Below are 15,793 nucleotides of genomic sequence, written 5' to 3' on the forward strand. Positions count from 1 at the left end.
CTCAGATGTCTGAACACGATAAAATTTTGCCCGGACATCATGCTTTTGAGTGTCTTGGTTGACACAAAATACTCTCTCCGTCCCAAAATTTTTGTCTTAGATTTGTCTTAATACGAATGTATCAAGGCACGTTTTAGTATTAGATACATCCGTATCTAGACAAATTTAAGACAAGAATTTTGGGACTGAGGGAGTATTATATTGTTTTGAATGTTTCCGTATTTTTCTGTAATTTATTGTTTACTAAGAGCAGATGAGCCTGGGTTAACTATGAATATTCAGTATTACTACTGCTTGTTAATCTCTAGAAAAAGAAGCTCCATGGCATGTAGTAGGAGTACGACGATTGCCGCGGAGATTCTGTGGTGACTCGCCGTGTGTCATTATTACTAAGAGAGATCGAGCTTGAGAAGGAGAGGTTGCAAATCGCACGGGACGCGGAGGATGCGAAGATAATGTTGACGGATGAAACCCTCTTGGAGAGCATGCAAAGAAGTGGCTTGTGGGGATGGGAAGGAGATCAACGAGCATAGGGAGTACGAGGTAGCGACGATGGCTATGGCAGCAGCGGAGCATGTGACAAGGATGCAGGCCTACCAGGAGGCAAGGATGGCCACGGAGCAGGCGGCATGATGTCCGGCGAGTGATCCGTCACGCTCGGACTTTGATTTCATTTTGGCATGTCCGGGCTGTTGAACAGCGATCTGTTTTGCTTTGTTGTATTTGTTTCGAACTGTTGAATTGGGATGATTTGTATTATATGATCGGCCTATATGGATTTCATGGATTTGAGGTGTGTGGATGTTCGGCAGCCCAAATAAAGGGCCGCCCGACGCTGTTGACGTGTCGGGGCCGAATTTCCCAATTCCGCATGTAGATGTCTTAGCACCGAGAACATATCCTATGAAGAAGAGGTAATCTATGTACCCAGTGCACCATATGGTTTGGGGCCATTGGACAGAAAAGCAATGGACAAGACGAAGAGTCATGGTTGTAAACGTAGTTTGCAAAAGGAACCTTATAGTTCAATAAAACCAACCTGTAGTCCAGTTTCCATAGCTGTTCCATACGGTGGGTTGTTGGGTTAATTTCAGTGAAAAGCTAGGTCTTACAGCAAAATGGTCGACTATAGGGGTAGACCGCTGGGTTTATTATGATGAAATGTTCAGCCCTTTTTTCAATGAATGCGCCAACAACCCATCTTTCAGGCCAAGTTTCATCCTTGGTTTCCTATCCAACGGCTTAAAATCGCTTGATGCATTCGGTACACTGATTGATCGGTTGCACATACTACATTCTCGCCTTGGCGCCAATTGGTTTGGCCTTACCCGCGTCGTGTCCAGTTGGGTCTAAACCTGAAACATGGGCAGCCCCACCCGAGCTTGGCCGTCAAAATTTGGGTCATGTCCCGAGCTGCGCAGCGTCGCGTGGCTCGGCAAGTTCAAGCCAGACCCAGGATAGGACCCATGGCGACTCCACCCCCACCCACCTCAGGCGATTCCCATGGCGATTCTAGGGTTTAACCCTACGATCTCCTTCCGAAGACCCCAATGGACGGCCTTCTCCACTGGGATTTCTCCCCCGGCCTCAAGGTTGAGGCTCAGGTGCGTGCAAGGTTTGGATCTACGGTCCACTTCGTCCACAATCCCGGCTCCAAGGAATTCTTCCTTGAAGTTTCCTTCTCCTCGGCTTCTTTTCCCCTCTCGGTGGATTCGGTGGGTTTGGCCCTTCAGTCATGCATTGGTGGTCTTTGTGCTAGTTTCAATGTTATGCGGCTGGGTGATCGCCATTTTCGGTTCTCAGTGGTCTCAAATCGTGTGGGGCATTTCATTTTTGGATTAAGAGATCGTATTTGGCCGGACTTTATCTGCCACTTTCATCTTCATCGTCCTGTGGGTTCACGTCCCCGGCTCCCCTCATGGCACGCTGATTCTAAGTTGACTGGTTTAGCTTCCTCACCGGGTCCAGCGATTAAATCTAAATGGCTCTCTAACCAGAGTAAACTACCTTTGGATCCCGCGTCGATACTGGTGCTACAGAAATTGGGTTTCATTCCGCCGCCGACGGACTTATATTCCGGCGAGCCTTCAGATCCGATCTCATTTGGTAGTTTTTCGTCTCCGGTTTCTCCGGATTCTTTTCGGATTGGTTCCATATCTTTACCTATTTCTCCCAATATTCCTGGAAGGTTGCCATCTTTTCATGCTGAACGATATATTGTGGGTTTATGGGATTCAATCCCGGATGATACACTACTTTCTATTATGGATGGCTGGCAGGCCGGATATGATAATGATAATGTTAAGCTTATGGTGCAAGTCTCGTCAGTCCCCACGAAGGAATACATTTACAAAAGACTTTTACATTGCTCTCTCTATGATCGTCTTGGTCATGTTGATGAATCCTGCACTGGAGTTTTTTGTCAATGTTGTGGGGATGATTTCGGCGCCTGCGCTTGTTCGGCTGCACGTACTGATGATCATGAGCATGTGCCATGCAAAGTGGGCCCGGATCCTTTGGGCTTTCCGTGTACTGCATGTTCTGCGGTTGGCCATATGACTAGGCTTTGTCCTGGGCTTCGCCGCTGCTCTCTCTGCTTTCGTCTGGGCCACAAGTCACGTAAGCTCAAGGCTTGTACTTTTCTCCCTTGTTGGGCTTGGAAACGAAAAAATCTAACACAATCGGAGAGGATCTTGCCTCAGGCTGCTGCGGATAAGTCTGTGGTTGGTAACTCTATGGAGGTTAGTATGGCCCGTGTTGTTAGGGATCCGCATGGTGGTTGCATAGGCAACGGAAACAGATAATCCCGCACTCCGCAGACGTGGCTAACCCCCATTGCTTGACGATACGCCTACCTGGTCAGGGTGTAGTAAATTCTGCCTGCCAAAAACCCCAATCGGGTGAGCCGACGCTCTCCTCGAGTTCTACACCCACGCCTCCACCATCTCGATTCTTCTCGCCTTCAACCTTGAGCAAGAAAACCCCACCTCCTACTCCGGCGAACTCTCTCAAGCAGGCGCAGTCTCCGGCACCATCTACCATGGCGAACTTCCCCGTGCGCCCTTTTGCCTTCGCTCCGGATGGATCAACCTTCGATCGTGGGCCTGCTCACCGGGTCCAGCGTCATGTCATGGTGGTGGATGATCCGCCTCTGAACCATGATAGGTACGCCATTGTCTCCGTCCACCCTCCGGTCCCTGATCATCAGAAGGAGTTCTGGTTAGCCGAGGTCTGCCGCATTATTGTTGGAGATTTAGAGTATGAACTGCTAGATGACTTTGTTTACCCTCTGGGGATCGGGTGTGTGGTGTTTGCGGATATGGAAAGTAGAGATGCTGCCATTAGGGAAGGACCGCATGCTTTGACTGATGATTCCACCTTCTCCCTAGTTCCGCATGATGAGAGTATCAATATGCGCATGCTTGCTTTTGAATATGAAGTTTGGGTCATGTTTCTTGCTTTTCCAATGGATTATCAAACTGAACATTATGTCCATAAGGCTGTTTCACACTTTGGGAAGTTGCTAGTCTGGCCCCGTCCGGGACAGAACAAGGCTAGAATCCTTGTCAAATTTCATATCAAAGATGTTGCTGAGGTGCCGCACAGTCTTGTCATTACCAGGGTGGGTCTACTGCCAGGTCTTGCCCGCTTGTGGTCGGTGCCTGTTTATGTTCTCAATGGCAGAAACACGATACCAAATTTGGTTGGTAATGAGGATGTTCCCCCGCTCTTGAATGCTTCTCCACATCCGTATCAGCTTCCTTACTACACCCTCATGCAGCAAGCACGAATTGATGAGATGGATGCTCAAGATGCTCTGAATGAGGCAGCCTGGAACGCCCCTGAACCTGCTCAGGAATTTCAGGAAAACGGGTGGGGTGTGTGGCCTGTGATCCCTCCACCTTATACTGGGTTCAGTTTCAGGACATTCTTTCAGTATGATGGCCCGTCGCTCATGGATGGTGTGGATCCGGAGCATAATGTCTAGGACAATCTGTCTGACATTTGGTCATCTGATTCTGAATTTCAGGCAGTGGAAGCTTTGGCGGATGGATTTGTGAATGGCAATCCTGCGGCCAGGTTGGAGTTCGTCCGGGCTGGGGGAAACTCTGTTTTTGTTCAGGTTGCTGTTGATCATGAGTTCTTGCTTTGGATAGGGAGTATGCTCAAGCGCATATATACACCAGCTATCACCTTCCAGCATACCTCTCCTGTGATGTTGCCCCTGAACCCTATCCAGATAATTAAGAACCATCTTAATGCCGCTGCTACAGCCTGGATTGAGTGTATGGCACCTGAACCTGATATCTTCTCCATGATATTTGCTACTGCGGTTCAGTAGGGAACAGTGGTTGTTCCATCTTCGTTGTTGGCTCCTGAACCCAGGGCTCGTCTGTCTGCTGCGGACTGGGATTTGCCTGAACACTCTCGTGGCCTCAAGGCGATCACGCAGCTTGTCTCGACAGATGTGGAATCTCAGTTAGTACCTCTATTGGACCAGCCTAATGCGCTTCAAGTGATTGCATCCTCCTCTATGTTCAATGCTACTCAACACCGCAGTGTGTTAGTGCCTTTGGACACCGCGGTTGTCAGACGGAGTACTAGATCCAACAAGTATGATGGATTCAAAATCAACTATGCTCTAGACACAAAGCGCTCCAAATCAAGGGTGAAGCCGCGTGAGACTCCTTTTGTCAATGTTGTTTCTTTGGTTGATGCTCCTGTGCAGGTGCCCAATGTTGCTTGCCCCCTACCAACACCGATCGAGGATCTTCAGCAGATGGGAAGCAATTATGGAATTGCTCCGGAAGCCCTCTCCCGCGAGAAGCTGCTCGATGACCAGCGCTCGTCGGTGGCGGATGAAGACTGAAGTCTCCCCTTCTGATGAATAAATCGTGGAACGTGCTCTCGTGGAACATCAGAGGCATAAACTCTGATGCAAAACTTTTGGCTATTAGGAATACGATCGATACTAGCGGTCGTTCTGTGCTACGTATCTAGGAAACTAAGCGTGAATCCTTCGATCTGGCTTTTATTAGGACTTTCTGCCCTAAGCGCTTTGATAAGTTTGTTTTTGCACCATCAGTGGGTGCCTCGGGTGGCATCATTATAATTTGGAATAGTTCTGTGTTTATGGGCACACCTTGGTTCGTGGATTCTTTTGCCGTGGGGGTTTCTTTTGTCGCCACGCAGTCAAATGACTCGTGGAATTTGATCAATGTCTATGGACCCTGTTCTGGTCAGCGTCGAGTGGATTTTACAAACTGGCTCTTTGATCTGAATATTCCTGATGATGAAAACTGGCTGATTCTTGGGACTTTAACTTTATTCGATCCATGAACAACAGAAACAAACCTGGGGGTGACGCTGCGGACATGCCTGTTATTTAATGAGCTCATCCGTGCACAGTCGCTCATGGAATTGCATGTGAAAGGCCGAGCATACACCTGGAGTAATATGCAGGATGATCCTCTGCTCGAACAGTTGGATTGGTTTTTCTCGTCGTCTTATTGGACCACCTCATATCCAAACACAATGGTCCTGCCTCTAGGGAAGCCGGTGTCCGACCACATTCTGTGCGTGCTCACAATTGAATCAAGTATCCCCCGATCCAAGCTCTTTCGGTTTGAGAACTTTTGGACTAATCATGATGGGTTCATGGAGGTTGTTGCTAACTCATGGTCTAGGGCGTGTCACGCCCCCAATGCCGCTGCGCGCATATGCAAAAAGCTTAAAACCCCGAGATATGATCTTAAGCGATGGAGCAAGGGTGTCTCGAAACTTAAAATTATGATTCAAAACAGTAATGAGACTCTGGCCATCAAGGACACTCTTGAGGATAAACGACCCTTGTATGTCCAGGAGTCAAACTTCAGGAAGATATTGAAAACCCACTTGCAGGCCTTGCTCAAATACCAGAATGAGTATTGGAGAAAGAGATGTACTATCAGGTATTTTCGCTTTGCTGACGAGAACACTAAGCTTTTTCAATCACTGGCCACAGAGAGATATAGACACAATGCCATTGCCATGCTTAGAGTGGGCGACGTGGAAATCCATGACCATGTTGGCAAGGAGGGGGTTCTGTTCAATACATACAAGGATCGTTTAGGTTCTTCTAAACCCACCAACATGAGGTTTGACCTCTCTAGGATCATCCGCAGGATCGATGGGCTGGATCAATTGAGTGCACCTTTCTCTACTGATGAGATAGATGCCGTTATCAAGGAAATGACAAGTGATCGAGCCCCCGACCCGGATGGTTTCAATGGTTGTTTTCCTAAGAAGTGCTGGCAAATCATCAAGTCGGATTTCTACGACCTCTGTCACGCTTTCCATGCAGGTGGGCTTGATATCGCTAGCATTAGTGAGGGATACATCACCCTGATTCCAAAAATATCCTCTCCAGAAACGGCTAATGATTTTAGACCAATTACCCTACTGAACTGTTGTCTGAAAATCATTACAAAGATCTTGGCCAACCGTCTGCAGAAAGTTATTCTAAAAATCATACACAGGAACCAATATGGCTTCATCAAGGGGAGGACCATCCAGGATTGTCTTGCGTGGTCGTACGAATATATTCATCAATGCCACTCGTCTGGGAGAGAGATTGTGTTGCTTAAGCTTGACTTTGCCAAGGCCTTCGATACGATTGAACATGCCCCCATGTTGGAAATCATGAAACACATGGGTTTTGATGACAAGTGGTTAGGTTGGATGGAAACGATCTTTGGTTCGGGAGTTTCATTAGTCCTCTTAAATGGTGTTCCTGGTCGGAAATTCAAATGCAAATGTGGCGTGCAGCAGGGTGATCCTCTCTCGCCACTGATCTTTGTCCTTGCAGCTGACCTGCTCCAAGCTGCGATCAATGACGCTTATGCCCAGGGTCTGCTCGCGCTTCCCATTCCTCGTGAAAATGCAGGTGATTTCCCGGTGGTGCAATACGCTGACGACAGAATCTTGGTTATGCAAGCTTGTCCTACACAGGCCGCCCGCATGAAACTTATCTTGGAGGATTATGCGGCTTCGGTGGGACTCAAGATCAACTTCCATAAATCAACCCTCATACCAATTAATGTCGACCACCAACGTGCGAGTGAGTTAGCAGAGGTGTTTGGCTGCTCCATTGGCACCTTGCCGTTCACTTACCTCGGTCTCCCCATGGGGACGACGAGGCCGAGTGTGCTGGATCTCATGCCGTTGGTGCACTCGGTTGAGAGGAAAACCTCCACTGCCTTATCACTGATGTCGTCGGGGGCCAAGCTGACTCTAGTCAATTCGGTGGTGACTTCCATGCTGATCTATGCGATGTGCACGATCAAGCTGCACCCCAAAGTGGTTGAGCATCTCGACAAACTGCGCCGATACTGCCTTTGGGCTAAAAACTCCGATGATGGGGTCAAAACCAACTCCCTTGCTGCCTGGGAGCTAGTCTGCCGACCTAAATGGTGTGGTGGCCTTGGGGTTATCGATATCAAGACACAGAATGCTGCGCTACTCCTGAAGCACTTGTTCAAATTCTACAATCGTGAGGATGTGCCCTGGGTTCAGCTAGTCTGGGGAGCATATTACACGAGCAAGGTGCCGCACGCCATGGAGCCGGTGGGTTCCGTCTGGTGGAAAGACGTGATGCAGCTCAGTGGATCCTTCCGAGGAGTCACCAAAGTCATCCCCGGGGATGGCTGCAGCTCTCTGTTTTGGAAAGATGTCTGGTTTGGTGACAATGGCTCCACGCTGATGGACACGTATCCACGAGCCTTCTCTTTTGCCCTCAACGAAGATGACTCCATTGCCAAGGTTCTCATGACCACTGATCTGGCCACGATCTTCAGCCTGCCTCTTTCAGTCCAGGCCAGGGAGGAGATCAGAGAGATTCAGCGAGGGTCCGCACATGTCAGCCTGGACAGCACCTCTGCCGACACTTGGGTCTGTGATCTAGGGCGCTACTCGTCAAAGAAGTACTACAACCACTGTTTCAGGCAGGTGGTGGCTGACGAGACGTTTGGTTGGCTGTGGAACTCCAAAAGCCCGATCAAGTTCAAGATGTTTGGGTGGCTACTTCTAGTCGATCGTTTAAACACCAGGAACATGCTGAGGCAGCGACACTTTGCTGTCACCGGGGGTAACTATGCTTGCATGTTCTGTCAGAACCCTCCTGAGGAAACTGTGGAGCATCTCTTCTTCGCGTGCCCCTTCGCCCAGCGATGCTGGAGTAAGGTTGGACTGTCATGGCCAGGAGGAAACAACAGGCTGGCCATCTTGCATGGGGGAAGAGAAAACTGGCGTCGGCCGTTATTCATGGATGTTTTCTTGCTTGCTGCTTGGAGCCTGTGGATGGAGAGAAACAACCAACGTTTCAGGGGGATTCCACACTCCTCCGCGGCATGGTTAGCTAGGTTCAAAAATCTGTTGGGTTTGGTGGTCCATAACTGTCCTGAGAAATTTCATCCATTTCTCTCTGATTACATTGTAAGTTTAGACCACTAGCATTTGCTTTTGAAACCCTTACGGCCGGGGGGCCTGAAACCCATTGTAACACACATGTAACTGTCCTATTGTGAGTAATACAAAAGTCAGTGGGAGCCTCTCCCACTGTCGCTGATTCTTCAAAAGAAAATTTGGGTCATGTCGAGCTAACCTCTTGGGCTGGGTTTGGGCTTCTTTTTGAGGGCTTGACTCCTGTTTTTTAGTTTTTCACGACGGAAATTGGACCATCGTATCGGCTTTACACGTGTGCATTAAAAATAACATTCAAAAGCTGTGCTTTGGGCTTCGCGCTAATCTCGGGCTTGAGAAAAGGAATGTGGTTCGGCTTCAGGTCAGGCTTCTACAGTACTTGTAGTTCGGGATTCACCCTTTTTTAAGCTCGGCTTGAAACCCGATCCGGCCCGACATATATTAAGTTTGTTGGTTTCATTCTCCCTTAGGCCTCATATGGTTCGACCATGTCCTCATCATGTGCGATACTCCCATCATTACGGTGCTTATGGCATTTTCATGTCCAAAATATATCAAAAATACCATTATAAAAGTTGTGAGAAAATACGACAAAAAAGACTTCATAGACAGAAATCCATTTTAGAGCTCATGATCCACGGAGTTTTTTTTTCCTGAAAATTTCGGAAATTGTATTTTAAATTTATTTTATCTTTGAAAAAAAGCACATGTATATATGGATGTTTACTGCATGTATGTACAGTTTGATGATGATATATGTTAAATGCAAACTAAAAAAAGTTTGATGATGATGATGATATATGTGTTTTTATGCAAATGCACTTGTTAAATTTGTGCAATTGCACCTTTCAGTGTAATTGTGTTTTATAATTATGCAATAAAACTTATTTTTGCAATTATACCTTTTAATTCCATTTGCGATTACTTTTTTCTACTGCACTTTTATTTTGCGGCAATTCCACTTCTATTATATGTGCATTGTGTATATTCGTAGGTTATATAACATATTTTTTGGTGGTTAAATTGATAATTAAAATCAAATCTAGAATACGAGGCGGCTTATGAAGGAATCATTTATATGCGTCGTAAGTGACCCACGACCCCTTGTGTGCGTCCTTTCCTTACTCCCCATGAGGGACGCAACAGGTGATTCGGGCTTCTCTTCTCCCGCTGGCACCACCATCAGTCCGCCTTGCCTCTGATGGCCTTTGGACCTTGGAGGTGCAGAGGACCCTGGCCCCTCGTCGGTGTGAGGGATCCCGTTTTTGTTTTAGATAGCTTGAGTGTTTTGTTCGGGGCTACAAGGCATCGGTGACATTCCTTGGTCGGAATAATGTCTCTCGCGTCTCATCCCCGTCCCTGCGATGTGTCTAGCACTGACAAAATCTGTGTGGTGTTGTATCTCCGGCGGATCTCGGGGGATTCGATCGGCGTTGGTCTTCAGTAGATCTACTTGGATCTACTCCACATTCATCTTCGATGGATCGATCTGGATTCGACCGATCATCATTTTTGTTTATGTGTTTACATGTATGACCCCTTCGATCTACGCATCTCATCATCAGCGATGGTTGTAGTCGTCCACACATAGGCCACAATCATCTTTCAACTGCTTTCGCCTTGCTGGATTGCCTTTAGTAGTCGCCAAGTGTTCATAGACTTGGTTGTAATTCTTCTTATCTCTAATGTTATTTATACTGCCATGACATACTATTACTATTAATGGATCGGATGATTTATTTTTTCAGAAAAAAGAAACGGCCGTAACGCTCTCGTTCTTAAACAAGCCCCCGTTTCAGTCTCCAAATCCTCACTCGCGCCAATTTTCCGTTGAATCGAGTGCGCGTGGAAGCGCGGTGAGCGAGCGAGCTGCTCGAATCAACCCCCATGATTCCGTTCCGTCCAACCACACGGTCCGGCTCGAGGTCCAGGCTTAACCGCGGCGCGCGCGGCTTAGCTAGCTTGACCCCGGCAACGCCATAACGTGTGTGTGCCCTCGCCTCGCCTGCATCCGGTGCAGCAACCCGGCGCTACCCCAACGCGTCCGGTGCACGACGGACCAAAATATGTCGTACTTGGGGCAACTCCGGTCGGGTCGCCATCGTGCCGGTGATTGATCTCGCTAAAGCCTAGTATAAGAAAACGGAAGCGCCCGCACCCAATCCCCCGACCAACCCTTCCGACGAGATTCCAAGCCCGCTACCCTTTCCGACTCCACGCCTCTCGCTCGGGCGCGCCCCGAATCCCATCGCCCAATCCTTCAACGCCCGCCGCCGGTCTGCAGCTCCATCCCTCTTGCTCGCGCCCCCCCGGAGCAGCATCAGCCAATCCTTCCAACGAGATTCGAAGCTCGCCGCCGCCGCCGCCGTCCGCAGCTCCATCCCTCTCGCTCGCGCGCTGCCACTCCGACGACGGCGAGGAAGAAGATGACGATGGCGAGGACGGCGAAGGAGAAGCAAGCCGGCGGAGCTGAAACAAGGGAAGTGCTCCTCGGCAGGTATATGAATGCACCAACCCCGGCCCTCCTTTTGTTTACCGTGCTTTCGCCTCCGTGCTCTGTTTTGGCACCCGGCCTGCGCGCCGAGCCTAGCCAAGAACGAGCCCTGTCGCGGCGTCCAGGCCAGGGAGAGTAGAAACTGGTCAGGGTTCTAGGTGACCGCCAGGTCCAGCCTACCGCCCTGTGATGCCGCCGCGCTGCTTGCCGCCCGGCCCGCTCCCGCCTACCATGGTACCACCGCCCCTCGACGCGCCACGCTGCGTAATGCATCAATTGCCGGCCCGCTGCGCGCCCTGCCGTGCCGCCCAGCACGCTGCTCGTCGCGTCGCGCTCGCTGCTCAATGGCGCCCTCCGCGGTGCCGTCAGCGGCACGCCCAGCAGGCCATAGCTGCGTGTCCGCGACGGCCTCGCTGGATCGCAGCTCGCCGCGCCGAGCACCTAGGCCACCGCTCCGCGTGTGCTCGGCTCGCCGCACCGCACCATCTCTCGCCACGCTGCCTGCGCCCCGTCGGTTGCCACGCCGCGGCGGCGGCCGGCGGCCGCCTCTCGCCGAGCGTGCTCGCCTCCGCGTGTTGCCCGCCTGTCGCCGCGAGGGTCAGTAGCTGAGGCATGAGTACTGCTTAACCATTGTGCTAATTTCTAGTACAAAATCCGGCGAAATGGTTATATTTCCCCGCAATCAAAAGTGCAATTGTGCGACTTCAATTACTACTATTTGAAATGTTTTTCTGCGGGCATTTGAAATGGTACTTGACAGTGCGACGGACCTGCCTTTCTCTTGAACAGGTCACCTGAGATTCCCAGCAAGATGGTGCATGATTGGGAAAAAATAGTCCTGGACTTCGGCAGCAGCGACGAATCAACAATTCATCCAGGAAATGACCTCCTCGTACAAGCCCTGCAGCATTATTTTGGTAACACGTATTTGGTGCAGCCAGAACATCACATGGTTGGTTTCTGGGGATCTAAGATGAAGCAAGCTGCAGAATTGATACGCCCAGGTGAAAAGGGTCGAAAATACATATTTCTCCTGAATAACACATGTGTTGTTCGTCAAATGGTGCGGCGTCCAGGAGCAACTTTCCCCAATGTAGAACCCCTGCTCACTTCAATGATCAAGCGATACACGAAGTGCTACTTGGACGAGTGTTGGGCTCCGCTCAAGTGTTTAAGCTCGGAGGAGTTTACCGCCGAATTTCTTGCCGCCTGTAATCGCCAGATGAAGTGGAAGGTTGCAGCCGAGGTCAGGTACAAACTGCGGCAGGAGATTGCGGAATTGATCGTTCCACCGTGTGACGGAAGCCATGTGATAGAAGGGTTATTTGAAGGATGAGCAGCTAAGCGAATGGGGAGGAGCCGAGGAGAACACTGGACTTTAAACGGCCGTTGCACTCGTGGGTGGAGGAGGAAACGCTAATCCTAACTGTAATTTCAAAAAAAAAAACTGTAACTTCTTGTATTTAGTATAGTACTACTCCCTCCGTCCCATAATATAAGAGCGTTTTTTACTTTTGTAAAAAAAAAACACTCATATATTATGGGACGGAGGAAGCAGTAAATAGCTTCCTGTCATATCTTGCTTTTTTTTTCTTTTGCGGGTGGCTGTCATATCTTGTTAGTTGCACCTCTGCCCGTATTTTCTCTCTCTCTTGTATAGGGATGATTTTATAGCACATTTGAATCTGTGACAGAAGTATAGGTACATAGAAAAGTGATAGTTTTGTTTCTATTCTCATGTATGGCTCATCTGACAAGTCGAGATATGAAAAAAAATGACTACACATATAGTAATTTTTATTCAGCCAGGAAGCACATTCTTCCTTGGAGAACCTTTGTTGCCACTACCTCAAATACGACATGCTATGTACTTTTTTTTTTGTTAATTATAGTTTGGATTGCTTATGTGTCGCCATGCTTCCTTTTCTTTCCTTGCCATGTGAGGGCATCTCCAACGCAGACCCTAAAAATAGACACGCTATTTGTCTGCTACGGACAAGGATGCAGTAGCTAGTCATCCAACCGAGTCCTCCAGGTTCGGTCACTTTTATTTCAAATGCATAGATGTATGAGCAAATTAAAGTGTGGTGTTCATAGCACACATCACAATAAATGAGGTGGATGTTCATAGTTTTTACATGTGCCTGACCATAAAAGTTTCAGCCCGGTAGTTCGTGCAACAAAAAACGACATTTTTGTCCTGTCAGGCCGGCTGTCCGAGCATCGTCGCTCACTCTGTCGTCGGCTCCTCCTCACCATCCGCTTCCATCTCGGGTGTAAAGAGCTTCAACATCTTGACACAGATGACCCGCACGATCATCGCCGCATCATCGTCCAACTCATCCATCCTCATGATCAACATCTTGGTATCCCCTGAAGCGGTCGCGAGCTCAACCCTCCTCTCTTTGAGCTTGGCCTTCTTCTCTTCAAGGTTGATCTTCTTCTCAGTTATCGATATCAAGATGTTAAACCTCTCAGCCTTCTTTTCATCCTTCACGCCAGAGCATTTGACACATGCCTCCTTCTTCTTCATAAAGATGCCCTCAAACCTCTTCATCACCTTGGCCGCCGCCCCTTCTCGCTTCTCCTTCTCCTCCTCCCACTTCTTTCCCGGGACACCCTTCTAACCTTCTTGGGTGGCTCTTTTTGTTGGGTCAGTTGGATCACCTGCTTCTTTCTCATTGCCGACGTTGGTGGTCTTGATGGAGTTGGCAATGGGTAGTTGCCAGTTGCGTTGCCCATTCAGCTTCAACCAACAATGTGTGAGGATGAAGTTCCTCCTCTCCACCAACTAGTTGTATATCCAACCAAATGACCAACACATAGAGCATATCCGACCAAATGACCATCCCATATAACAACTTACTTGATCGACGTTAGTGCACCACTTGGCCATTGACCGACTAGTTATTTCAAATGGGCGCAATACTTGCTCACAACCTCTTGGATGGTGCACCATCAATGGTTGAGCGACCTTGTCCCACTATCACAGATGAGTTCGTTGGGTAGGGCTCAAAATTTCTTGTGATCATGGAACTGCTACGTCTTGAGCTTGCGTTGGTTTTCCTTGAAGAGGAAAGGGTGATGCAGCAATAGTAGCGTAAGTATTTCCCTCAGTCTTTGAGAACCAAGGTATCAATCCAGTAGGAGGCTCCTCAAAAGTCCCATGCACCTACACAAACAAACAAAGAACTCGCAACCAACGCAATAAAGGGGTTGTCAATCCCTTCACGGCCACTTGCGAAAGTGAGATCTAATAAAGATAGTATGATAAGATAAATATATTTTTGGTATTTTATAATATAGATGCAAAAAGTAAAGATGCAAATAAAAGTAGATTGGAAGCAAATATGATAAGAGATAGACCCGGGGGCCATAGGTTTCACTAGTGGCTTCTCTCAAGATAGCATAAGTATTACGGTGGGTGAACAAATTATTGTCGACCAATTGATAGAAAAGCGAATAATTATGAGATTATCTAGGCATGATCATGTATATAGGCATCACGTCCGTGACAAGTAGACCGACTCCTGCCTGCATCTACTACTATTACTCCACACATCGACCGACTCCTGCCTGCATCTAGAGTATTAAGTTCATAAGAACAGAGTAACGCTTTAAGCAAGATGACATGATGTAGAGGGATAAACTCAAGCAATATGATATAAACCCCATCTTGTTATCCTCGATGGCAACAATACAATACGTGCCTTGCAACCCTTTCTATCACTGGGTAAGGACACCGCAAGATTGTACCCAAAGCTAAGCACTTCTCCCATGGCAAGAAAGATCAATCTAGTAGGCCAAACTAAGCTGATAATTCGAAGAGACTTGCAAAGATAACTCAGTCATACATAAAAGAATTCAGAGAAGATTCAAATATTATTCATAAATAAACTTGATCATAAACCCACAATTCATCGGATCTCCACAAACACACCGCAAAAAGAGTTTACATCGAATAGATCTCCACAAGAGCGGGAGAGAACATTGTATTGAGATCCGAAATGAGAGAAGAAGCCATCTAGCTAATAACTATGGACCCGTAGGTCTGTGGTAAACTACTCACAACTCATCGGAGGGGCAAGGATGTTGATGTAGAAGCCCTCCATGGTCGATTCCCCCTCCGGCAGAACGCCGGCGAAGGCTCCAAGATGGGATCTCGCGGATACAAAAGGTTACGGTGGTGGAAATTGTGTTTCGTTGGCTCCCTGGATGTTTTCGGGGTACGTAGGCTTATATAGGAGGAAGAAGTACGTCGGTGGACGCCCGAGGGGCTCACGAGACAGGGGGCGCCCTATAGGGGCGCGCCCTCCTATCTCGTGGAGTCCTCGGCTGCTTCTTGACTTGCACTCCAAGTCCTCTGGATCATGTTCGTTCCAAAAATCACGCTCCCGAAGGTTTCATTCCGTTTGGACTCCGTTTGATATTCCTTTTTTCAAAATACTGAAATAGGCAAAAAAGACAGCAATACGGGCTGGGCCTTCGGTTAGTAGGTTAGTCCCAAAAAATGATATAAATGTGTAAAATAAAGCCCATAAACAACCAAAAGGGGTAATATAATAGCATGGAACAATAAAAAATTATAGATACGTTGGAGACGTATCAAGCATCCCCAAGCTTAATTACTGCTCGTCCTCGAGTAGGTAAATGATAAAAAAGAAATTTTTGATGTGGAATGCTACCTAGCATAATTCTCAATATAATTTTCTTTATTGTGACATGAATGTTCAGATCCAAATGATACAAAATAAAAGTTCATATTAACATGAAAATGGTGATACTTAAAGCATACTAATCAAAGTAATCATGTCTTCTCAAAATAACATGGCCAAAGAA

The 15,793-nt window shown here is 48.0% G+C and overlaps 1 protein-coding gene across 1 annotated transcript; it reads left to right on the top strand.

The window, feature by feature from the left end:
• Positions 1–10,655: 10,655 nt before the first annotated feature.
• LOC119366867 lies at positions 10,656–12,312 on the top strand. Its single transcript, XM_037632563.1, has 2 exons — positions 10,656–10,957; positions 11,744–12,312. Exons 1-2 carry the CDS (start codon positions 10,887–10,889, stop codon positions 12,288–12,290), a joined length of 618 nt encoding a protein of 205 aa, XP_037488460.1. The 5' UTR covers positions 10,656–10,886; the 3' UTR covers positions 12,291–12,312.
• The last annotated feature ends 3,481 nt before the right edge of the window (positions 12,313–15,793 follow it).

Source organism: Triticum dicoccoides, chromosome 2B (genome assembly GCF_002162155.2).
Source record: "Triticum dicoccoides isolate Atlit2015 ecotype Zavitan chromosome 2B, WEW_v2.0, whole genome shotgun sequence".
Lineage (NCBI taxonomy): Eukaryota > Viridiplantae > Streptophyta > Magnoliopsida > Poales > Poaceae > Triticum > Triticum dicoccoides.